General features: G+C 32.3%; 1 protein-coding gene across 2 annotated transcripts in view; it reads right to left on the reverse strand.

Moving 5' to 3' along the window:
* The window catches only part of NCAM2 (neural cell adhesion molecule 2), a 503,392-nt gene that overhangs the window by 227,361 nt on the left and 249,095 nt on the right, over positions 1-26,936 (reverse strand). For both annotated transcript variants that reach the window (XM_012735842.2, XM_012735843.2), the window contains exons 2-4: positions 10,036-10,110; positions 6,394-6,600; positions 4,232-4,375 (exon numbers count right to left, since the gene is read on the reverse strand). In XM_012735842.2, the coding sequence (XP_012591296.1) occupies positions 4,232-4,375; positions 6,394-6,600; positions 10,036-10,110 (426 nt within the window). The remainder of the gene's footprint in view (positions 1-4,231; positions 4,376-6,393; positions 6,601-10,035; positions 10,111-26,936) is intronic.

Consider the following 26,936-nt stretch of genomic DNA (forward strand, 5'->3'; position numbering starts at 1 on the left):
GTTTGTCTCATCTACCCTTATAATTTCAAATACTATCTATCTATTAATGATTCAAAGTTTTTCTTCAGACCAGACCATTCCTGTGAGTTCCATAGCTGTTTAACAGTCTACCAGATGTGCCTACTTGGAAGGGTTATAATTATCTCAATACCAGCATGTCTAAAATTTAGCTCACTACCTCCACTGCAATTTCTCACCTGACATTCTCCAGTTCTGTCTTAACATACCTTTACATGGAACTAGTTGCCTAAGGAAAAATACGCAAGTTATAGAACTCTGTATGCAAGGCAAATTCCATGAGTCTTCCTCAATATCTAAATGCCCCTGAGTCTGCAAACCCAATCAAACCCCGTGTCCTGTCACTCCTCCCTTTATCATTACTTAATCTAAGCCTTCTCCCTCAGCAATTATTTCATTAGCATCTGGACTATTCTCAGTGTCTAAAGTTTTGCATTGCCTCCCATCCAATTCATTTTTACTAACTTACTAATATCATTCTCAAATATATATTAGGTAATGTCACATATTAGGTGATGTCCCCTTTTGAATAAATTACAATCTCCTTAGCAGATGTCAAGGTTCTGTTATTTGGGTTGGCTTTCTTCTCCAGCTTCCTTTCTTATTAGTCCTTTACTAACGAGCCCTACTTACATTTATCCACTAGAATAAGTATTTGAGTTGTACTTATTCATAAGTTTTAGTTATAGTAAACATATGCCAGCTTCTGGAATGTGCTTTCCATACTTTCATCTCTGGGCCATTGCACATGATGTTCTGTCTTCCTGAAAATCTCCACTGCCCTTTGCAGGGCTAATCTTTGTTTATATTTAAAGGCAACTTTTTCCTCCCGACAGGCATCTTTGACATTCTCTCTTGACCTAACTAGTTTAGGTGTTCTTCTTTGTCATTCTCTATTACTACACTTGCCTTATCACAGATTCAACATATTTTGTTTTTACTCATTTATCAATTAGGGATCTTTCCCTCTAGACTATTAATAATTTAAAGGTAATATACTTGTTTATCTTGTTAACGGTGAATCACCCACATCTGGTACACCAGATGTTTAATAACTGTTGAATGACTCTTTTATACTAGTAATAGATTATATTAAAATTCCTCTGAACAAGATGACTTCATTCATAGATTATTTTAATGCTTGCATACAATTATGTATTTTTGTTTTGTTTTGCTTTATTTTTTATTTCTAATTATGAGTACATAATAGTTTCACTTCTTTCTTAGATGTGATGTGCATCAATTAGGTGTTGATCAAAGCATTAATGAAGTTTAATTAGCAAATAGAATATTTCTCCATCAGAATGACAATAAAATTCCAGATATTCAATTTTTATAATATAATGTGTTTTACTCCCTAAATGCTTGGATCCTCCAGCATATGGATCTTTCATGAGCAACATGGAAAACCTCCACTTACATTCTGTAGGAATTTTAATTCTGAATACCTGCCCCACAGCTGTGATCAAAAGCATAACTAATAAGATGAACTTTTCCAAGCCTTTATTTTTTTATTTATTTATTTTTTTGAGACAGAGTCTCGCTTTGTTGCCCAGGCTAGAGTGAGTGCCATGGCGTCAGCCTAGCACACAGCAACCTCAAACTCCTGGGCTCAAGCAATCCTCCTGCCTCAGCCTCCCGAGTAGCTGGGACTACAGGCACGTGCCACTATGCCCGGCTAATTTTATATATATATATTAGTTGGCCAATTAATTTCTTTCTATTTTTATAGTAGAGACAGGGTCTTGCTCAGGCTGGTTTTGAACTCCTGACCTTCAGCAATTCGCCCGCCTCGGCCTCCCAGAGTGCTAGGATTACAAGCGTGAGCCACCACACCCGGCCTTCCAAGCCTTTATTGTTTCAACTGGAATATCTAAACTTTACTTTCATATCACATTAAGGCAATAGGAATTTACCAGAATCCATGACATTATTCTAATTGCCCATACACATTCCTTTGATAGTTATAAACCTAATCTTACTCCATTAGCTTTAATAAAGGAACTATAGTTCCAGAAAAGTGTTCCTTCTTCACAATTCACTTGAATACTTTAAATTCTATAATAAAAAAAATAATTACTATTTTATTTCCCTTTTCTGTTTTGTTTTTGCCTGCTATGTAACTCAGTGTTATATTTCATGTTAAACTATTGTCACTTTCCCCACATTGGATTTTCAGGTCTTAGATATAATGTAAATTCATATAGATTTGGTAAAACTGATTCCAAAATTTAAAAACTCAGTAACAAGAAATGAGAATGATAAAGTTCATTTATTGAGAACCTGATATATAGTCAAATAGTTTATTAATTCACTTAAAAATAAAGTACAGCTGGGCCTCTGTACAAGTGAGTTCCCCATTCTTGGATTCAAGCAACTACTGATGAAAATATATATATTTTTAAATTGCATCTGTATGGAACTTGTACCAAGTGTTCCCCCATAATCATTCCCTAAACAATACAGTATAACAACTATTTACATAGCATTTATATCATATTAGGTATTTTAAGTAATTTAGATATGATTTAAAGTATACTGGAGTATCTGCATAAGTTATATGCAAATGCTATGTTATTTTATATCAGGAACTTGGACATATGTAGATTTAGGTATTTGTAGGAAAGCCTAGAAATTGTTCACTGAGGGCACTGATGGAATATTATATGACTCCCGTCTTATTTACAACTCAAAATCAGTGTTTTAAAATGGATGCAATATTCTATTGTTTACAGGTGAAGAGTGATTTAGGCATAGAACCATTAGAAAGTTTGTTCAAAGCCTCAAGGTCAGGGAACACTTGGCCAAAATGAAATGTAAGATTTACATCATTCTATTCTGGGATCTTGAGACAACATGTACAAGCCATAGCATAGAAGCATCACTCTTCTATCACCACCACACTTGACCATCAATCTTTGTTTTGAGGCTTCTACTCATTTCAAAATCTTCTTGTAATTAAGATTTACAACAAACTAGGTGTACACTTGAAGCTTAAGGTTTGACAATCTGAAAATGTTTAGACACTGTTATTTTACTGCTATGAAATAAGTGCTCTTTATTATTGAGAGGAAAAAGTGCTGGAAATGTATCACACAATTACACAATTTACTCATGAGACTTGTTAATAAAATCTAAAGAGTAATGTTAAAATAATGCAAGAGGAAATAAAGTATTGCTTCTCATTAACTTATTATAATAGAAACAGTTTTAGTCCATAACTGACAAGCAATGAATACGCCAAGCTCAGAAATATGCTCTCAACATTTAAAAAATGACTATTGAACATGATTATGATACATTTATTCCTACATATTCAAAAATAGATGCTGTCTTCATTCTCTCCTTTATGCTGTAGAAGTTCCATCCCTTGGAAACACAAAACAGAATCATCCAAGATAGAAAGTATTTTAAAGATTCAATTATTTTGTACCTCTGTGCAATGCAGGTGCATTGAAAAATACCCTAAATTGAAATTGCTCCCTATGCACAATGGTAAAAGAGCATAATGTAAGCAAATTATGCTTTCAATTTCAGATGTCATATTATTCTGAAATTTTAGCTCAGTCTAAATCAAAATCATGGAGACAATTTGAGTGAATGTACTTTCTCTGTCTATTATCTATATGCACTTTCCCATAATATCTGGAACATGTAGATGTCTTGGAAAGAACAGCCCCGGAATAATAAACAGTACTCCTACAGATATTGTCTTAGGTTACATATAGTGAGCACATGGGATCATGTGTGAATTAAAAATACAGAATCTGAGTGCCACAGGATTTACTCCTTGATCTACTTAGTACTGTTTATAAGTATTAATCTTTCTCTGAAACGAGAGCAAGGGTCAGAAAACTTTTTTAAAAAAATCTTTCCAGATATTAACTACTGTAGACTTTGTAGGCCAAACCATCTGTGCCACAGCTGTTCAACTCTGTCCCCAAAGCCACCATAGACGGTATGTCACAATTGAGCACAGCTGTATTCTGATCACAGCTTTCCAAAAAGTGTCAGTGGGGCGAATTTGACTTGGGGTCCCTAGTATTTTATTTTGTCAAACCCTAGTCTAGAGCTGTAAGGCTCTCAAAATAGTTGTTTGATGTTTAGGGTCATAAATTCCAATTTCTATAATCAGCCATGTAGATTCAGTATTTTTTTTTTAATTTTCAATATTATTAGAACATATAACTTAGGGAGTTACCAAAATACTAACTGTCGGAAATAGTGGTGACTTCCTCATTATGATACAACCAGCTGACAGCAGGAGCAGGTGAGCTGCTAACTCGGCAAACAACTTCTGCATCCTCTCCTTGTTTGAATTCTTGTGGAGATACTACTTCTCTGAAAGTGAGTTTTTCTGTATGAGGAAAGTAAAACAAATCACAAAAAGTATATTATTATTTATTTCTCCAATAATATGTTCTGGATTCTATGTTTATCAGTGCTATAATAAATAATTAGGCAAGGCTAAATACTTTAAAACTTTATGATCTAATTTCTCTACCCAATAACTTCCCATCTCACTGAGAACAAAACCCAAAGATTTTACAATATTGTACTAGATCCCACATAAATTGGATTCTACCCCATAACTCTGATCCCAATTTCTCCCTCTCTTTTTAGTCACTGTGATCCAGGCAAATCGACTTCTTAGAAGTTACTTGAACACACCAAATTTGTTCTCACCCTGGGCATTTTACACTCTCTCCGATGCATTAAGATTATTTTCTGCCCAATCTCCCTTATATAAAATAGCAATATCCCTTTCAATTTCAACATTCACTATCTGTCTACTTCCATTTTATTTCTTTACTGTAAAATCCTATGGCATTAACATCTAGCATTTATGTATTTTTTGGCTTATTTATTATTTATCTGTCTCTATCTGGGGCTTGGAATAATATTGGGTACACATTTAATAAGTGCATTGAATGACTGAATGAATGAACATAGATATTTACGCTTGAGAAGAAATTTTCACAAAAGTACTGTATTGTTCTTGCAAAACATTTTTTTTACCTTCACAAATAAAGTATCAGGGAATCTCCCTTTGTATCATTTAAAATAATAAAATAACTTTCCAAATACTGTCTATGTAATGACCATTTCAATTTAATTGTTTGCTATTATGAAGTAGATACTTCAGGGAGTAACATAAATTAGGAAAATATCATTACTTGAGAAGCTTAGAATCTAATAGGAAAAACAGGCTAAGTCAACAAAACAAAACAAAAGCAACAATATGGCAAGATATTGCTCTGGTCATCAAACAGGAAGTCCTACTTTGGTAATGTTCTAACTTTGTTTTTCATATTCTGTTTCTAGATTAATATTTCAAAAGCTATAAGCATGAGCCAGCTTATATGCTTACATCTAAATATAATATATATATAATTATATATATATATAATTTATATTTTTATATATATATATAATTTTCCTCTGGTGGAAATGCTAACTATCACATATTAGTTTAAGGCACATTTTTTAAGTGCTCCAGTATTTTTAATGCAGTCCTCAGAACAAATCTATGTATGATGAAGGTTTAATTATTTTATTCATTTTACAGATGAGGAATCTGGAGACAGAGGTAAGGTAATTTGTTCAAGGTCACCAAAGCAATTGAGAGACTGGTTTCAAACCCAGAGAGTTAACAGTTTTCAAAAACAGTGTTCCTAAAAGTAAAATGATTCCTAAGTGGGAGAAAGGAAAAGGGACATAGGAAGTATCCATCTCAAGTCATAAAATGAAATGAAATTGTGAAACACCTTTTTAATGAAAATGCCTCATGGTAGAAAATCCTGGTAGAAATCATGGTAGAAATTACTCTCTACTAGATTAGTTTTCAGCTTTCTATGTACTCCTATTCATTGACCCTTCCACAAATTCTAATTCTAGAATGGTCAGTGCTATAACATATGCAATTTCATTTCTTCTAAGCAAGACAAATTATTTTAGAGCCAAAAATTATTCTTAATATATTCCATACCACTAAATAAACCACTATTTCCTATTGAACTAATGAATTTTAGTAGCTTGAGAAAATGTAAACAATTTTATTTATAGTATTTAACTAACAGAATTGGTCCCATATATATGTGTATAGCCACCTACTACCTATTATCTATTCTAAGATGCAATCTAGGAAAACATAAATAAGCTGATATTTGTTGAAAGTCTAGACTTCATCACTATACAATTCATCCATGTAACAAAGCAAACAAACAAACAAAAACAAAACAAAACAAAAAAAAAACATTTGTACCTCCTAAATTCATTGAAATTAAAAAAATATAAAACATACATTTTATGTTGTTTGAGTTCTTTCTAAGCAGCTACAGTTTGAATCAACTGAAACATAAATACAGGACTTACGGTAAATTTCCAAAACTACTGTAGCTTCTTGTGTCTGTCCTTTGGCATCTGTTGCTTGACAACGATATATCCCTGCATCTTCTATATTTGCATTGTAAATGGTTAATCGTGACCTAACGCCTTCCTTTTGCACCACTACCCTCTGGGTTGAAATTATCTTCTCTCCTTGAGGATTATACCAGTCTATACTCTCAGGTTCACCAATTGCTGCAAAGAGTCATGGAAAAGAAAGATTTGAAAATACATTTTGAATGATTGTTTTGGCACTGACATTTACTATTATATAACAATTTTAGCAATTGAGAAACAAATGTAAGTAAAAGACTAGAAATCTGAAAATCTTACAAAATTGAAAGTAAACACAAATGTTAACACAAATGTTCATTTTTGTTTATCCAACATTGAAGATTCAATCTTATTTGAGTAAGCAAAACCCAAAAGTTCCTTAGGAAATTTCCTGTACAATATTTAAACTGTGGTAGTTGAAACTATAACTGGGAAATCAATAGATTATTACTACATTTAAGTACTAAAACTGCCTTAGTTAATGAGCTAGACATAAAACACCCTTGATAGATAATAAATGAACAGAAATATGATTACTAAAATTATTTCACCTGCACAAGTATCTCTGCTAGGGTCAGGAGACAGCACTTCTATCTCTAATAATGCAGAGCTAACAAAAATGTAAATCTTTTACAATACAAACTTTGGCCTTTGATAATACTAAATTTTGAATTAATTTCCCAAGTTACTAAACTTGTGTAGATAAGGCCAATGACCATTTTAAAAATGAAGCCATGATCTCTTTTCCCAACTGAAATGAGTAGTTTCATAATTTTAATCTAAAACTGTTAACTATTTAATCATATGATAATTAGAATGCATTGAAATGATACTTACACTGCTAGGTAATTACAACCAAATCATTACAGGGTAAACATTTATTTAAGTTTTCCAATTCAGAATCTAGGTTATTATCCTCTTCTTAAAAGCTGAAGCATCCTGTGTTTGCTTTTAGTCACCAAAAGGATGTATTTCACCTAATTACTTGAGAGATCATTTGTGGAAGCAGCATACACTATTAACTCAAAGTATCAGGGGAAAATGCGTAAAGTTAACTAACATCTGCAGGACCTCTTTGAAGAAAATTATTCCTTCTCATTTTTTTCTAAGAAATGGTTTTAGAAACAAATCATCCTACTTTCTATAACAAATTAGACGTGCTTGAGCAAAAGTATGAAAGAAAGTTTGGTGAATCTTAAATGGATCTTAATTGTGTTATCTTCAGTTTTTCTAAACAAATCATAAAAACATGGTGGTTACAGGATAATGCATTTGAAGTGGGAGATTTGTTTTAATTCCTCCCCCCACAAAGAAGTAACAAAAGAATAATTTAAATGAGCATCACTTTAAATTTAAACAATACAAAAATCTCATTTTATACAGTAAATTAAATAGGATATTCTGAGAAATGGTTTAGATATTTTCATTCTTAATAATATGATAGAAAATGTCATCATGGAGAATTTATTCCAGATTTTCATAAAGCAGTCATAATTCTCTTTTTCCTGTCATCTCTAGCAAATTATAATTTTCATCAAAACTTTCCATAGTAGTTAGACTGTACTATTGTACAAAATATTTAAAAATTTCATTAAATTTTCATTTTTGCAATGTTGTTATAAAAATGTATTTACTATATATGACACTCTTTTTTTTAGCTCTCTGAGGGTATAACTATCTTCTAGTTTAAATTTAAAACAAATTTATTTTATTTTATTGAATTTTAGATGTCTATGTTTTTAAGGCATCTAGAAATTTTAGAGTTGTATCTGTATCATCATCACTGTATTAATAATAGAAAAAACACATACTAGCATTTAGATTTGCCTAGTTTTCCACATCTTTTTTTTAGAATCTTGTTTTTTACTATATTTAATATAAATAAGACCATTTTCATTACTACAGTACAATTCTTGGTGATACATCTTTATATGAAAGAAAAGAAGGTTTACTTAGATTGCCTTATTAAGAGCAAAACTCAGTACAACTGAATGTTAATTCACATTTATAAATTGCACCTGAATTTGACCTATGTAATACATAAAGGCAATTGCATTATGTAATATATTCTTTACTGATATGAATAAATAAAAATAATACAATTTCATTTTATTTTAAAAATTCATTTTAACTATTTTATTATTCTAACATTATATGATGCAATTGAATGTGTGTATATGTGTGTATGCATATACACGTAGATAAAATATGGATGATATTTAGAAACAATGACCTATATTCTTTTGCCAAAGCCCTTATGACATAATACATGATGTCAAATAGATGTCAATCTGTCCTCTACTCCCTGATATTCCATATGTCAATATAAAAAAACTATGTATTAACACACCTATCAATTCTGACCTTTGGAAGGTAAATGTACGATGAAATCATGGGCTCTATTAATGTTTAATGAGATGAGATATTTTGGTACTTTCTACACATATACTGTAAATATGAGTAGTACATATGTTATTATAACTACATTTTTTTAAGAGAATACTTTAAGGGTACTCACTATGTTGCCCAGGCTTGAGTGCAGTGGCTATTCACAGGTGAGATTATAGCACACTACAGCCTTGAACTCCTGGTCTCAAGCGATTCTCATACCTCAACACCCTGAGTAGCTGAGACTATAGGTGTACACCACATGTTTCTAATGATAGTAATTTTAATAATAATTAAATAAGCCATGCTATTCTCTAGACAGCTTTTATAATACATTTTATGTCAATAATGCCTAGTTTAATCTAGCTTTGAATTGCCTTAGTATAATCAGGATTAGAAATAAATCTAAAATATTCTCATAAGGAATTTTAGCACTAAGTGAATAATTTTGAAAACTAGGTATGACGGCTTGCATTTATAAAAATGAATATGATGAATCTAAATAGATGTAGAATGTGTTTACTTGTGAGTTCCACAATACATTGAATTAGAATTTGATGCTGAAGTATTTAAACATCTTCTGAAAAAACTCTGTTTGTACATACTTACACTGAATGAAGCCCATATATTAATGATTTCCCTTAGGAATCATGATATATGATACTTATGACTAATAGTCACAAAAACCTTGCAAACCCTTTTCTGATTAAACAATTATCTAATATTTAAATGAATATTCACTTTTTTAAAGAATATAATACTTTTGTTCTAAAATTTTCATTCAAGTGTAGCTATAACGCAATGTGACATATCTAATTTATTCACTGCATATTCACAAAGATGATTCAGTTATAATGTGTAAATTCATCCTAATATTACTATTTAGACATAAATAATATTTAGATTTATTTAAATTTAGACATACATTGTATTTATTAAGTTATTTTGTAAGTAAATGATCTAGTTTGGAAGCCAAAATTAATAAATAAGAATGAACAGAAATAAAGCCCATAGTGTTTAATATGCAAAATGTGATTATTAACACTTTTCCAATCACTACAAACCCAATGATAAGATGATACTTTTACAGAATTGGGTTTTAACTATTTAAATTTAGCCAATATATTTTATTTAGTAATAAATTAAAGCAGAAAACAGCAGTCTGAAAATATTTATAGGAATACATACCTGTACATGTGAAGAATTTAGATTCTCCCACACTAAGCTCTACTTTGCTCAGTGAAATTGTCACTTGAAGAAGAGCTGAAAAAAATGAGTAATAATCAATTGTGGTTTTAAACATGATTTCTAAGATTTTAATACAAAATGTCTAAACCACATGGTCCAAACAGCAATTACTTTCCCTACAAAATTTTATTATTTATAAAGAAAAATGAAAGTTTTGTAAAATGATATGCAACATCATATATGTTACATTATTACACATTTTACAGCCAGATCAAATAACACATTCAAGTTAATATGTTGAAATTTTGTTGTTCAAGAAAATGATCAAATTCATATTCTGACATCTGTTCCATTATATCCTGATATTTTGGCCTTATTCACAGGCTAAGCCTTATATGTACTACCAGAGTGAGCAATAACAAAAGGTTGTCCAAAAGTTGGAACTTAGAAAAAGTCCTCTACTGCAATTACAGCAATAAAAACATATATATAAATTACATTTTGGCTAGCTACTAAAATATTTCCATGCAAGGAGACATACATAGGGAAGGGAGCATTGTGGCGTAGGGAAAGGTGAATGAGCATTGATTTTCACAAGATCAATAAGCTAAGTTAAGGAACCAAGACAATGGCAATGAAATAGAGGAGATGCTCAATATTTTAAACATTTGTTGTTAACATTGAAATAAAATAGCTGAATATTCTAGAATTTTAGAAGATAATGAAAATGTCATTTTAATGTGAATTGACAGACATATTTTTAATAATATGATGAAAAAGATAGTGTGACCATTCCCCCAAATTTACTCCACCATCCCATGCTCTTAGAAATGCATAGTTGGGCTTTCATTAAAGCAATGAAACTGCAAGGGATAGATGGAAAATGCACACACACACACACACACACACACATACACACATATATACATATATATCCAAAGCTTATTTAGGTGAGTGTGAACTACACAGAGATAAGATCCAAACTTGTTTAAAAATAACAGAAAGATACATAATACTAGACAACACTGGACCAGAATAATACACATCCTCAAAGGAGGTTGTAGAATCAATCAACTCACCAGGATTGGGATATGACAGGGAGACTTGCCTCCCTTGAGCTGGGTAAAGGGGAAATGTTTCTCCTTAGATTAACTAGATGTTCTGCCATATCCAAGGTTTGGGATTTTAATTATAAACACTGCCATAAACATTCAGGTACAGATATCTTTATTATAGGATGTCTTTTGGTCTTTGGGGTAGATGCCTAATAGTGCTATTGCTAGATTGAATGGTATTTCTATTTTTAGCTCTTTGAGGTATCTCCAAATTCTTTTCCACAGAGGTTGCACTAATTTGCAGTCCCACCAGCAGTGTAAGAGTGTTCTTGTTTCTCAACATACTCACCAACATTTGTTGATTGGGGATTTTTTGATAAAGACCAATCTAATTGGGGTTAGGTGATATCTCATTGTGGTTTTGATTTGCATTTCTCTAATGATTAGAAATATTGAACATTGTTTATATGTTTGCTGGACATTATTCTGCCTTCTTTGAAAAGTTTCTGTTCATGTCCTTTGCCCATTTATTGATGGGGTTGTTTGATTTTTTTCTTGTTGATCTTTTTAAGTTCTAGATATATTCTTGTTATCAGCCCTTTACCAGATGTGTAGAGAGCAAATATTTTCTCCTATTTTGTAGGCTGTCTATTTGCTCTAATGATAGCTTCCTTGACTGTGCAAAAGCTTTTCAATTGGATCATGTCCAATTTATTTACTTTTTGTTGCTGCTGTGATTGCTTTCAGGGTCTTCTTCAAAAATTCTTTACCTAGGCCAATGTCTAAAAGGATCTTCCCTACATCTTCTTCTAGGATTCTTAAGGTTTCATGCCTTAGGTTTAAGTCCCAATTCACTATTTCAAGAACGTGGAAGCAACCCAAGTGTTCATCAATTCATGAGTGGATTATTAAAATTTGTTGTATGTATACAATGGAATATTACACAATTATAAGAAACAATGGTGATCTACCACCTCTTATATTTTCCTGGAAGAGCTTGAGTCCATCCTCTGAAGTGAGGTGTCACAAGAATGGAAGAATAGGCTCCATATGTACTCGCCATCAAACTGGCACTAACTGATCAACACTATGGTGCTCACACACGGTAGTATATTCTTCAGAGATCAGGGCTTTGGGGTGGGTAAACTCACAACTAATGGATGCAGTGAGCATTGTAGTGGGGAAAGGGCACACCTTATATCATGGTTTGGGTGTGGTAAAGTCACAACATGTAGCCAAAATGTTTGTACCCCCACAATATCCTGAAATAAAAAAAAATAAAAATAATAATTATAAACACTGGTTCTTTGGGAAAACCCAAGCTGAGAAACTAAGCTAAAAAGTAGTCTCACATGTAGGGCTCACAGGTAAGTAGAAAAAGCAAACACAAATCTTCAGAAGAATCATATCTTCAGACAGATTGCCCAAGAATTTTATAAATGAGGCTCTCTTTAATCTAAATGTACATTCTGACATTTAAAAAAACATAGCGAAATAAGGCATTGTGAGCAAGAGTTGGCAGAAGTAATAAATAGGAGAGATAAATGCACATAATTTCTAATAATTTTTAGGCTAAGAAAATAACATGATTATGTGAAAATGTTTAAAGAAATAAACTGTGTCATCAAAAGTATGAGAAAAGAACAAAATATTTAAGAAAAACCTGTCAAATATGTTGTTTAAGGTTTTAAAAATAGGTTTCATGATACTTCCCATCTTCAATTGTTAAATTAGTTCTTCCTTTTCAAACACATCTCTGGAAAACTTGAGGTAGGTTACATGGCTTTCTTCTCTCCTCTCAACCTTGGATCTTATTTTTATTTATAACTCCCCAATTCTCAGAGAATGCTTCTTATATTATAGGGGCTCAACAAATGTTCAAGTAAATATAATATTTCAGAGAGAAACAGATTAAAAAAAAGCAAAGTCAGCAAGAAAAGAACGAGAACTAGTAGAATCAAGGAAAAAGAGTATCTAAATAAACATCACAAATGCCAATTCTAGTGAAAATTCACAGAAATTTTTCTTTTAAAGAAGTAACAATTCCATAGGTGAACTTGGTTTCAGTGGAATGAGATTAACAGAGGTAAATTACAGAACTCAAGAAGTTTGAGATTGCCCTTATAAAAAGCTTGAATCTGAAAAAAAATGGATGGAGTTATTGGGATCCACAATTCTGGGGATAGGGGCAGGGATTTCATATATTGGAGAAGACTTGAGAATGCCTATAGATAGAATGGAAGGAGGCAGAAAAGAGATTTTAGGGTTTTTTAAAAAAAAGAAAAAATTATAATTATGTCCCTCATTCTCCTTTCTTTCCTCTCTTTAGTTTGTCCTTTAACACACCATCTTATTTCATGGCATCAATTCCCTTTTCTCTCTGTACTTTTAATTTGTATTTTCCCAAAATATAATCCTATAATCTCCAACTCGCAGCTAATATTCAGTGGGATAAAATACTTTAATTTCAAACTTTCTATTTGAAACTGAACCCATTACCATTTCACCAAAAATTTGCTCACTGGTCAACATGAATCAGCTTCCAACTCTTGGTGATATGATCCCTGAAATATCATTTGTATGTGCTTTTGTTTATTTTTAACAACAAACAATAATTATTTTTACTTTTATTAATACAGAATAATTATAAATATTTATGGAATGCATGTGATATTTTGATACATGCATCCAAAGTAAAATGATCAAGTCAGGGTATTTAGGATATCCATCACCTCAAATATTTATCACTTCTTCGTGCTGGGAATCTTTCAAATATTTTATCTGTTTTGAAATATACAGTAAATTGTTGTTAACTAGAGTCAGCCTAGTATGCTATCTAACAATAGAACTTATTCCTTCTATCTAACTGTATGTTTGTACCCATTAATCAGTCTCTCTTCATTCAGCCCCAACCTTCCTAGCCTCTGATAACTATCATTCTATTCTCTAGCTCTATGAGACCAACTGGTTTAGCTTCCACATATGAGTGAGACATCACAATATTTCTCTTTTTGTTCCTGACTTATTTCACTTAACATAATGTCTTCCAGTTCTATCTTGCCATGAATGAAAGGATTTCATTTTTTTTTTAAAGAACAAATGATCTGAACAGACATTTCTCCAAAGAAGGCACATAAATGGTGAACAAGTTGAAAAAAATGACCAACATTACTGATCATTAGGGAAATGCAAATCAAAACCACAATGTAGTATCATCTGACCCCAGTTGGGATAGCAATTATTAAGAATACAAAAATTATCAAATGCTAGTAAATATGCATAGAAAAAGGAGATCAATATATTGAAAAGACATCTGCATCCCCATGTTTATTGCAGCATTATTCACAATAGCCAAGATATGGAATCAATCTAGGTATCCAACAACAGATGAATGGATAAAGAAACAGTGGTATATATACACACCATGAAATACTATTCAGCCACTCATTAATTTTTATTCAATATATTTTGTCAGCCTTCATATTTCTTTTTCTGACTTTTATATCTTTACATGTCTTTTCCCTCCAAAATATTTCTTGGGCTACTGTATACACACCCTTCTAAATCTGTATTTAATTTCATTCTCCTACTCAAAGTTCTTAAAAGTGGATTTGCTTTATCCAACTAATATCATACAAATTTCAATTGAAAGAAAACATACCTTTCCAAGTTTATTTCCAATTATTCCTCTAGAATGTTTCTGCTGCTATAGATGACTAGGATTAATTCCCTCCCTTCCCACATTTGCTCATAATGTTTCCTGTGTCCTCATGAAATCTAAAATATGAGTAGATTTACAAAACAATGCATGATAGCTCTATCTATGATATCAATCAATAAATATCTTTGATCAGTAAGTATTCTCACTAAATAAATGAAACATTGTTGATAATTATATTCATTATCTACCTAATTTGAATATAAATTCATGGAAATCAGGACTCATCAATCAAACCTTTGTACTCCCAGACTGATAATGTATGAATGGATAGCAAAATAATGGAAAACCACTTACTCAGAGCTCATTGTATGCTAGGTAAGGAACATTGACAGTATTAACAGCATAAAATTTTGGAATGACTTCATTACTTTAAATTGTATTTAAGGATATCAGAGAGTTTGGGTAATGCTTTCCAATTACTACTTAAATAATTCCTACCATTGACCTTTGGAGTATATTTCCTTTTTCTAAGGAAGAGTGTATAGAAAAGACAGAACTTGAAAGATAAGGGCACTTTAAAAGTTAAATACAGTTCTGTGCAATTTTTATACTGATTTACTGATGAATGTTATAAATAATATATATTCATTGTAATAAAGTGAAATTGAGCATGGAATTAATTAGTTAATTTATATTAAAATACTTGGTTAATTTTTCATTCAGTACAAATTATCAATTCACCCCTTAATTAAGCCATATTTTTCATGGACATTTTGGTGCCTGGGCACAATGATGTATTTCACTGCTATATACAATTAAAACATATAAAGAAAACATACTTCTCTACTACATTTCTCAAAGGTCAGACTGGCTCTAAAATTGACCTCTACAGATATATTAAAATATTTTCATGCCAGTAAAACCTAGAAAACTAAAATTTGAGGTCAACCTTCCTTAATCATTGCTCTAGTGATTTAACATCCAGGGTTTCTTCTTGTGATCAGTCTAGATCTGTGTCCACCTCCAAATGACTGATTCTAGACACAAATGTCAAAAGAAAATTAATGGTTTCCTAATTCCAAAAAGTAGTCTATAGAGAAAACTGGACATGAATGATACATTTGATTGCTATCCAGCTATTCATAAATATCATTAACTATCTCACGAGACAGCCTTACATAAGAAAAGATTTTAAACCCAAAGACTCAAAAATGAAACTTTGATAAATACCTGTTCTCTGTGAACACTTCTCAAAGAAGTACATGCAATAACAATCTTTGGAGTTGGATAAATTAAAAATTATTCATCATAATCATTTAGTATTTATGAACCATATACATTTGGCAAATCATTCTTTTAAGCTATGACCCTATGCTATGGTCCTAACCTCAGGACATAACCATCGCTGATTGCATCAAGGGATATGACAATTATTTGGGAGGACAATGGAACTACATAAAATATATGAACAGAAAAACAAGAGGATGTGTATCAATTATGGCCATTAAAAAATCTATGATCAAGAATGCTTCATAAAGAACAATAAAACTAAAAAAGACCAAAAAAATGGGATAGATAGTGTTGTAAAAACACAGAAAGGAGGAGTGCATTCCATATTGGGTAAGGAAGAAATATGCAAGTAACATTCAGGAAATATAGATGAAGTTCATCTCACACAGTATATTGTTGATATATTGAAGAAATCATTTGGAAAAGACTCTGGAGGATCTCAAAAACCATAGCAAAATCTGGACTTAAATTTCCATCTATTAATTATTTATAAATAGAAACTAACCTGGCAAAATGGGCTTTTAGTTGCAACTGGTCAGGAGGCAGATGACTGACAAATCCAATTAAGTGGGAAAAGCACTGTAAGATATGCTGTAAGGAGTATCTGGGTTGAATAGTAGCCAAGAATATGAAAAGGTAGGAATGGAGGTAACAAAAGGTAGGAATGGATGTAACAAAAAAATTCAAAGTAAGTTTTCTCTGTGATTAATTAGAACATTAGTGATGAAGGGGAAAAGTCAAAGATATTAAGATTTTCTATTTCTGCCACACAAGGGTCACCAAAAAGAGAAAGAGATTCAAATATGAGTGTTTATATGTGAGAAAAGAAAGGAGGTGAAATTTGGTAAATTTTTCATATTCAGGTTAAAGCAGGAGAAAATATAAAGCCTTAAATTTATTTTATAAATGAAAATTATTTTTCCAAAATAGAACTCAGGCAATATTATAACAAATGTAATTGCTGTTTTCCATAGAGGTTGTACTAATTTACATTCTCACTGGAAGTCATTATCCTAAGTGAAGTATCTCAAGAATGGAAAACCAAATACTTACTGCATGTCCTCACTTATAAGTGGAAGTCAAACAATGGGTATATGGTCACACAGAGTAATACAAAGGACTTTGGAGACTCAGAAGAGGTGAGGATGAGAGGAGTATGAAGGATCAAAAACTATCTATCAGGTACAATGTATACTATTCAGGTGATGAGCACACTAAAAACCCTGAGTTCACCACTGTACAATTTATTCATGTAACAAAAAAACACCTAAACCCCCCTAAATCCACTGAAATAAAAATAAATAAGTAAATGAATGAATGAAGAATGAATAAATCAAAGATAATTGCTAGCCTAACAAAGCTTACATTAGTATTTATAATTTACCTAAGCATTAAGATCAAATAGATAATCAAAAGGTATTTTTTTTAATTTTACAGGAAAATAAATCCAATTAAATCATTGGCATTTTTAATTTCCATCGGGAGAACAAGAGTCCTTTGCTTTGATATAACATTTAGTGAAGTCATTTGAAATGGCCAGTTTATCACCTCCAGAGATTTAAAAACTGACAATTAATCAGTGTACTACCTGTCTCACACAAAGCAGACTTGGATTCACTTAGAATCCCAACAGATACACAGAGATAATTTAAGGCACTGATTTAAGGCACTGATTTATGTTGGTACAACGACTTGCAATATTTTTCAAGCAAGCACTGTATTTTCCTTGTCCTCCACATCAAGGGAGTTAAAAGATTAAGACACTTATTTAGTAATTACAGCAACTCTCAGAGTCTTATTTCTGAAAGGTCCTAATAAATTATTGATTATATCAAATGAATATAATTTTCTCATTGAAGCATATTTTAAAATTTTATCTACTCTGAGAAAATTATTTACATTATTTATTTATTCTTTTTTATTTCTTTTATTTCAGCATGTTACGGGGGTACAACTGTTTAGGTTATATATATTGCCTTTGCAAAACCTGAGCCAGAGCTTCAAGAATGGCCATCCTCCAGACAGTGCACATTACACCCATTAGGTATGTATGTACCTAAACTCTCCTCCCTGCTCCCATCTGCCCAACAAAAACCTCTTATAGACATTGGCCTATTTATTCTTTTTATTTTGGGGCTATTGGATTTTCACCATATTAAAACAATCTATTTGGTCATTAACTTCTGAAAATTGCAAGAATATTCATGAAATTTGTCAACCTTTGGATCAATGAAAAGAGAAACTCTAACATCCAACATTTTAGAAAATCTAATAACTATAAATGTTTTATCAAAAATATTATTTTTTCATCTAATTTTAACAAGAAAATAAAGTTAAACTTTTTCTTGTAATTCCTCTCCACCTCCATACTTCTTTATATCTACACCCAAATTTCTTTACACTTCTTATTCTAAGATAGAAAAATAAATATTTCAGTTGCTAGATTACCTGTCCTTTTTTAATTAATTAATTAAATTTCAGAATATTACAGGGGTACAAATATTTAAGTTACATATATTGCCTTTGCACCATCAATCAGAGTCAGAGCTACAAGCATGTCTATTCCCCACACAGTGGGCACTGCACCCATTAGGTGTGAATTTACCTAACTCTCTTCCCCACTCCATCTGCCTGACATCTGATGAATGTTATTACTATATGTGCACTTGTGTTGATCAGTTAATACCAATTTGATTGTGAGTACACGTGGAACTTGTTTTTCCATTCTTGCCGCACTTCACTTAGTAGAATGGGATCTAGCTCTATCCAGGATAATACAAGTGGTGCTAGATCATCATTGTTTTTCATGGCTGAGTAGTACTGCATGGTTTGTGTGTGTGTGTGTGTGTGTGTGTGTGTGTGTGTGTGTATACCACATTTTATTAATCCACTTATGTATTATTGGGCACTTAGGTTATTTCCACATCTTTGCAAATGTGAATTGTGCTGCTATAAACATTCTAGTGCAGATATCTTTTTTTATACAATGTCTTTTTTTTCTTTTTGTTAGATGCTCAGTAATGGGATTGCTGGATCAAATGGTATTTCTATTTGTAGCTCTTTGAGGTATCTCCATATTACTTTCCATAGAGCTTGTACTACTTTGCAGTCCCACCAGCAGTATGTGAGTGTTCCTAATTGTCCACATCCATGCCAACATTTTTTGTTTGGGGACCTTTTGATAAAAGCCATTCTCACTAGAGTTAAGTGACACCTCATTGTGGTTTTGATTTTCATTTCCCTGGTGATTAGAGATGTTCAGAATTTTTCATATGTTCTTTGGCCATTAGTCTATCTTCTTTTGAAAAGTTTCTGTTCATGTCCTTTGCCCACTTTTTAATCATGTTGTTTGATTTCTTCTTGCTGATTTTCTTGAGTTCTATATAGATTTTTTTAGCCCTTTATTGGATATGTAGCATGCAAATATTTCTCCCATTCTGTAGGTTGCCTGTTTGCTCTCATGATAGTTTTCTTGGCTGTGCAAAAGCTTCTTAATTTGATCAGGTCACATTTATTTATTGTTTGTTGTTGTTGTTGTTGTTGCTGTGATAGCGTTTGGGTCTTCTTCATAAATTTCCCTGATGTCTATAAGAGTTTTTCCAACATTTTCTTCTAGAATTATTATAGTTTTATGCCTTAGGTTTGAGTCTGTTATCCATTGTGAATTGATTTTTGTTACAGGTAAGAGGTGCGGATCCTGTTTCAGTCTTCTACATGTGGCTATCCAATTTTCCCAGCATCATTTATTGAATAAGGATATTTTTCCCCAGTGTATGTTTTGTCAGAGATCAAATGGCTAGATGTGGATGGTTTTATATGTGGGTTCATAGTTCTGTTGATCTATGTCTCTGTCCTTGTGCCAATCCCATGCTGCTGCTTTCATTACTATAGCCTTGTAGTACACTGTGAAGTTTGGTAAATGGATGCCTCCAAACTCGTTCTTTTTGCTTAAGGTTCCTTTTGCTATATGAGGTCTTCCCTGGTTCCATATGAAGCATAGAATTATTTTTTTCTAGATCTGTGAAAAATGATGTTGGTATTTGAATACAGATTGCTTTGAAGCTGTAGATCCCTTTGGGTTGTATAGACATTTTAATAGTGTTGAGTTTGACAATCCATGGGCAAAGTGTGGTTTTCCATTCTTTTAGGACCAACTGGTCAATCTCCTTAGTGGTGCTTTTTCTCTTGACCCTTTCCTACCAAGCTATGAACACTATTTAGTCACTGTCATCCTATACAATAAATAAAACAAAAAGAGAGAGAAAAACAAAACAACCAAATAATATGGAAAGAAAAATAATCATCTCTCTGTTTTTCTCTCAAATTACTATGCTATATCCTAATTGTCTTCATTTTATTTTCCAAAAATAAATAAATAAATAAATAAATAAATAAACAGACTAACTTTCTAGGCACCATTAATTATTCAATTTTTATTCTGTCCTCTCAATTCTGCTGATAAGCTTAGTGTTCTTAAAATCAATCATAATCTTCGTAATTTTCAAATCCAATACTATTTTTCAGTTTTCATTTAATTTGATTAAATGAAGAATTAGATACTATTTCTTTCTTCCTTCACTGCCCTGTTTTGGATACCTGCATGTTTATTCTCTGCTCATATTCCTGATTATTACTGTTTTTCATTTTTGGGTTACGTCTCTTCTTCTACATGTACCTTAAATATATGTGGTTCTTAGAAATCACATCTTTGTTTTCTTTTCTTCGAGTACTATATACTGAAAGCACATAAATGATATTAAATATGTGCACTGCTTTAAGCAGCATGCTTATACTAACTAATATAATCCTCAAACAATTATATTAAGTATATACTATTATCATTCCTATTTTACAGATGAGAAGCCTGAGGGCAGGGATGGTGGTATTGCTAATGGTCACTCAGCCAATACAATACATGTTGAAACTAGATCTGAATCCAGCCATTTGTTTCCAGTGTCTGTGCTCTTAACCACTGTACTAAATGCCCTTTGCATATAAAAAGTACTCATTGTAATGTGCCCCTTTGTGAACACTCCATACTCACCTTCTATGTGCCCACTAGGCCCTTTTCTACTTATAATTACAGATGTTGGGTTTGTGCTCATGTCCCTATCCTCAATTTTGAAGTCTGGAAACATACTTGCTAAATATGTAGGATACTCTTTACTTCGAAAAACATATATTTCTCAAAGTCAGCATATCAGAACTCAAGTGTATTCTCTTCCTGTCTTACCTATTTCTCTGTTGCCCACCTTAAGTGATGCAACTGTTATTTAAGTGATGCAAAAAAAAAAAACCCCGAAAATATACAAGAAAAAAAGAAATATATAAGAATCTTCCTCCCTCTCCTCTCTCAAATATAAACACTTGCCAAATTCAATTTACTCTTTTTCTTACAAGTTCTTCAAATATGCCTGTTTTGCATCCTCAGTGTCTTAGTTTCATTTCTCATCATTGCTAGGCTGGTCTAGTGAATGGTCTGCAAAATTGAGCAATGGCAGTTATTCAGTTTATCAGGAACATCTGAGGAACATCTGTGTGTGTGTATGTGTGTGTGTGTGTAATTTTTTTCTGCAAAAATGTGTGCATTTTTCTGTTTATTTGGTTTTAGCCCTGTTCCTGGAAATTCTGATTCAATATATATGGTGTAGGGCCTAGGGTTCTCTATTTTCAAGCAACTTCCATGTGGTAACCATTGCTTCTCAGAAGGTGGTCACCGGTCCAATACCATTGACCTCAACTAGGAGGTTCTTTGCAGTGTAGAATCTCAGGTCCCATTTTAGACCAACTGAGTCACAATCTACAATTTAATAAGATCCCCTGTTGATTCATGTGCACATTAAAGTGTCATCATCACTGGCTTGGACTATGGCAGTCCAAAATGTTTACCAACCTGTAATACAAATATACTCCCCATTGTGTATAGATAAAACCCAAACTTCTTCACATTTGACATGTAAGACCTTTAAGAGTCTGGGAAATTTTGCAAATAGACCCCACTTCCTTATTTCTCTATTTCACCTCACATTGTACTCCTTATTTATTAGAGCTCTTTCCTATTTCTCAACTAAGGATATGCCTGTTATTTTCTGTTAAAGATTCACATGAGTCTTCAGGATAGCCAGAAACTTTCAATATCTTCTAAAATGCTTTTTGTAGAGCATTTAACACATTGTATAAACATATGTTGGTAATAATTATATGATTTTAATAAGCAGAAAACATTAATGTATGTTTTAAAGTCAACATATTGCCTTACCCCAAATCATTTGGTGCTATTTAAGTTAAAATTAATCTAATTAAAGAAGTTTACTTGTTTTTAATTTCCATACTACTCTCCAGTAGCACTTAATAACTCAATTTTATTTATGCATCTGTTTCTCCACTGGACTTTATACTCTTGGAAAATGATGACAATGCCTAATTTATCTTAGTCTATCCACCCAGCATGGGTCTGGAAGAGATCCATGCTAAAATATTGGTGCATAAGGGAATTGATGCTATAGTAAAATAAAACAAAAACCAAATAAAAAGTTGTTATTCATCTCTCTCCATGGATCTTTTTGTGGGTTTTAAAAGTTGAATCCAATAAAGAATAATCTAAATCTAGTTTTATTCTCAGTAGAGTTATTACATTTTACTTACTAATCAGACAAAAGTTTATATAAATTTAATTAGTGACAAATTGAATTTTGAGTAAAAATTTTGCTACTATGTGATTATTAGTAGTGCGTATGTATGTTTCAATTCAAATATATATTTCATATGTGAACATAAAATGTACAAAAATGTGATTTAAATGATTGGTACTCAAAAATTAATTGAAGTCCAAAGGAGGTCATGTGAATGAAAAGGAAGAGCAAATAAGGTTTAAATAAGAAAATAAAGAATTAAAATGAAAGTGAGAATATCTTCAGGAAAATGTTAAGAAATGATGAGTTTAGGAAGACCATGATTGGCAGACATATTATTGTATGATTCTTACACAATCATCAGTCATCAAACTACAGAACTGAGCAAAAGTCAAATATTTACAAACCTGGGCTTACCAAAAAATTACAAAGAATACATCACACTAAAGAAGAAATATCTGTGAAATAAAGTTTATACCGATTTGAATATATTTTTGTTTTGAAAACAAACAGTATGATTTTCTTCTAAAATACATTATACAAAATTAAATATCATATAATAAGTTTAAGAAGTAAATATAGAGGGCGTAGCTCCAAAAATAATTATATACTTTATTGCATAGAAATACTCAGCAAAGTTTATTAATAAAAGTAAAATCATTACTTAATTTTAATATTTATTAAACAAGAAGCAATAAAACTACCTGTCCCATATTCTGTTTTAAACTCAATCCTTTAAGAAAAAAAAAAAACTATATTGCTATAGTAAATAAAACTAGTACTGCATAATGCCAACTAGGCAGGAAATGTCCTAGTGATGAGTGAGGTGATCTGTGCTTATGCCGCAGTCAGGCCCCGAGTCCATTATAAGACCAGGAACAGGTCGCTCATCACTTATTTTGAGTGTGACATTTAATTAAAACTAAAATATGTTGAAGAGGCAGCTAAGCTCCAGTTCTACATCCAATCCAAGTTTACTTCAACTGGCACCACTTAGACATGTAAATTATTAGCCAACTTGATGAAGCCAGCATAGAACATAGTATAAAATTTTTTATCACCACTAATACTGTGCAGTAATAAATTAAATTATGGGGGAGTGTTTGCATTGGGCCTACTACTCAAATCTCTGGATGCTTGTGTAAGTGTTTTGTATATCCCAAGCATGAGTAGTTTCTCTTCAGAATAAGATCAGCATAAACTTTATTTATAAGCCTGACAAAAGAAAGCAAACACATCTGTCACGGAACAGTTTAGTCAGAAGGTTTCACTTTCCTTCCTTTCATGAATGATAGTATAATACGAGCTATTTTACACTTACATTGTTTAACAATAAACTATGATATGCATTGTCAGAAAATGTAAAACCCATCAGAGTATCGTTATTATAAAATAGTGTAGGAAGAAAAAGAAACACAACTTCTTCACCTTTAGGAACAAAGTGTTTAGAATTAGAAGCATTAAATGAGAGACCAATAAAAGATATCACCCTTAATGTGAGAATATAACTATTATCTATTCAGTAAAAATCATGACATTATTATATCATGAGAAATTTATATTCCAAAATATTTCTATAGAAGTATGCTTCTAACTTAACTGACCAACACTTAAGTGCACATATAGCAATAACATTCATCAGGTGTTGGGCATATGGGGGAGGGGAGGGGGATGGGGATGTTCACACCTAATGGGTGTGGTATGCACCATCTGGGGGATGGACACACTTGAAGCTCTGACTTGAGCGGGGCAAAGGCAATATATGTAACCTAAACATTGTGCACCTGTAATATGCTGAAATAAAAAAAAATACAAATAAATTTTAAAAAAGAAATATGCTCCTTTAAAGCAAACAATTTAGAATGGCTATTACAAGGCATGCATCATAGTGTAATTCAGGATTTCAGTAGCACATGGTAGCAGTGATCACTTGAATAAAATTGGCATTTATAATCAAAGATATATACAACTATTTATCTATTAATTAAGTGGTTCATTGAATAACCACTAATGGAAACACTGAGGAGCTATGCTTCAGCTGATATTAAAGTTTGCTTTTATGTATCCATGGGAAAAAGATTTCATGAGACTGAAAAATTCCAACTTTTCACAAAATAAACAATTTATTTGTTCTAAATAGTGAACCAGAGTTCAATGTCTTATGCCTTCAAATCAGTTGTAGAAGCACTTTATATTGGTACAGGGGCACTTATATTTAGAACAAGATTTAAGTATTAAACAAAGAAAATGCATCTTGCAAAGAATTTATTCCAAAGTGTTCATAGAGATAGAAGAGAAAGAGAAGTTTTAAAAGGGGCAATAAATTCAGATGGTTAAAAATACAGAAAACATTCCCAGCAGGGGTAGGGAATCCGTGGCCTTCTAGGCCCTTACATGCAGCCTTTGACTGAATCCAAATTTTACAGAACAAATCGTTTTATTAAAAGGGGTGCAGTAGAGAAAGATGAAGCTTTTCTTGCCTCCTATGGTGCTTAAAAAGAACAATCTTGAAATCATGAGGCTGCACGTTCCCCACCCCAAGATGGTGCTAATTTGTTGTTACTGTCAAAAAATTAAAATGTGTTAGCAAATTCCGCATCCACTTAGAATGGAGGAAATTTCAATTTGGGAAAAATTCCTTCCAAATTGGAAGAGACAACAGATAGCCTACCCCTTCTCTCATGGAGCAAAGGGAATCAGAAGAAAGGTGAGAATTATGGGGTTGCCAGAACTTGTTCTTGTATAGCTTAGACTAAAAAAAAAAGAGTGGATGGTTTTCCACATGTTGCAAGGAAGGCTGGGGAAAAAAAGAGAAACTGAAGCTCATAATCTTGTGTGGCACTTTGTGTGTATGTGTGTGTGTGTGTGTGTGTGTGTGTGTGTGTGTGAGAGAGAGAGAGAGAGAGAGAGAGAGAGAGAGAGAGAGAGAGGGTACATGTGTATGAGTGAGAGAATAGGGTGAAGTAACTCTGTAGATGGTGATCCTGCATCAATCAGCAAAGGATTGCAGCAGCAAAGGAAAAAATCGCTGTGGCACAAGTTAGTCCAAAAGAGAACCAGAGTCATGCCATTGTGTTATCCTTGACTCCTGTAAGGTGTGGAGAGGTGCAATGTCTCAAAATCCAAATAGCACAAAGTAACTTCCATCATTATACTTGCTGTGGGAGGTTTTCTGGTAAGAGATAAATGGCTGACCCTGAGGCACAAGCCAGGAGGGAGCAAAACAGAAAGTGTAGCTTAACTCTGACAAGTCACCACCGGAACCAGCGGGAACTGAGATTGTGCTGATGCAGCATGAGGAAGTCCTTTGTCCCTTACCAAGTCATGAGTGTGAACAAACCACACATTCACCAGCACTTTCTCTAAAGACACCAGTTCAAGGAGTCAGAAAACCCACAAGAGCTGCCAACCAGAGGATGAGAATGTATCTAAGGGTCAACGTATTGGCCAGGGGTTTACATGATCGGGATTTTTTGTCTCCCCACCAGACACACAAATATCTTGGAAAGGTGTATTAAACTCAGAGTCTATCTATCATAAGATTTTGAATTAATTGTATAAACTACAAGAAACCAAAAATTCTGTTTTAGTACTTTCTTATAAATAATGCTGATATGATAATTGTAGCTCCATTGCTTTGTGAGGATTAGTATAAAGCATTTAAATTAATGTCTGATGCATACTAATCAATAAATTCTAACTACTACAATAGTAATTCCTTATCTTAATTAACTCTAGAGGGGATCAGAAAGACAAATTTTATATTTTATGTTGGTTTTACATAAGAAAATCACTCCACATTTGTACATCATTGTATTGAGGTCACCAATAAAAATTATGCTCGTAGATTCTTTTCCTTCCAAATAAACTGAGAAATTCTTTACTCAATTCTAAATTAAAATGGAATGCATTTAAGCAAAATTACTTCACCTGCATTCAATGATATTCACTAAAATGTGTAAGATTTCCCCTAATGAGGTTGTGCAACAGGCTGTAGAATTTGTTGACATATGCACAAATATTACAAAAAGTTCTAATGCTTATTTCCATGATTCTTTATTACCCCGGTGAAGAGTCGAAAATGTAGTACAAAATTTGAAGTTTTACTCTTATGAACAACAACAACAACAAAAGGCTATTTTCTTAATAATCATTTGAAGAAAATTGTGGACCAGACAATGCTTATTATAATGAAATAAATTCACTTGTAGTGACCAAATTTCTAAATACACATTAAGGAAAATCATAACACTATCAAAAGTG

This window comes from Microcebus murinus, chromosome 1 (genome assembly GCF_040939455.1).
Source record: "Microcebus murinus isolate Inina chromosome 1, M.murinus_Inina_mat1.0, whole genome shotgun sequence".
Taxonomy (NCBI): Eukaryota; Metazoa; Chordata; class Mammalia; order Primates; family Cheirogaleidae; genus Microcebus; species Microcebus murinus.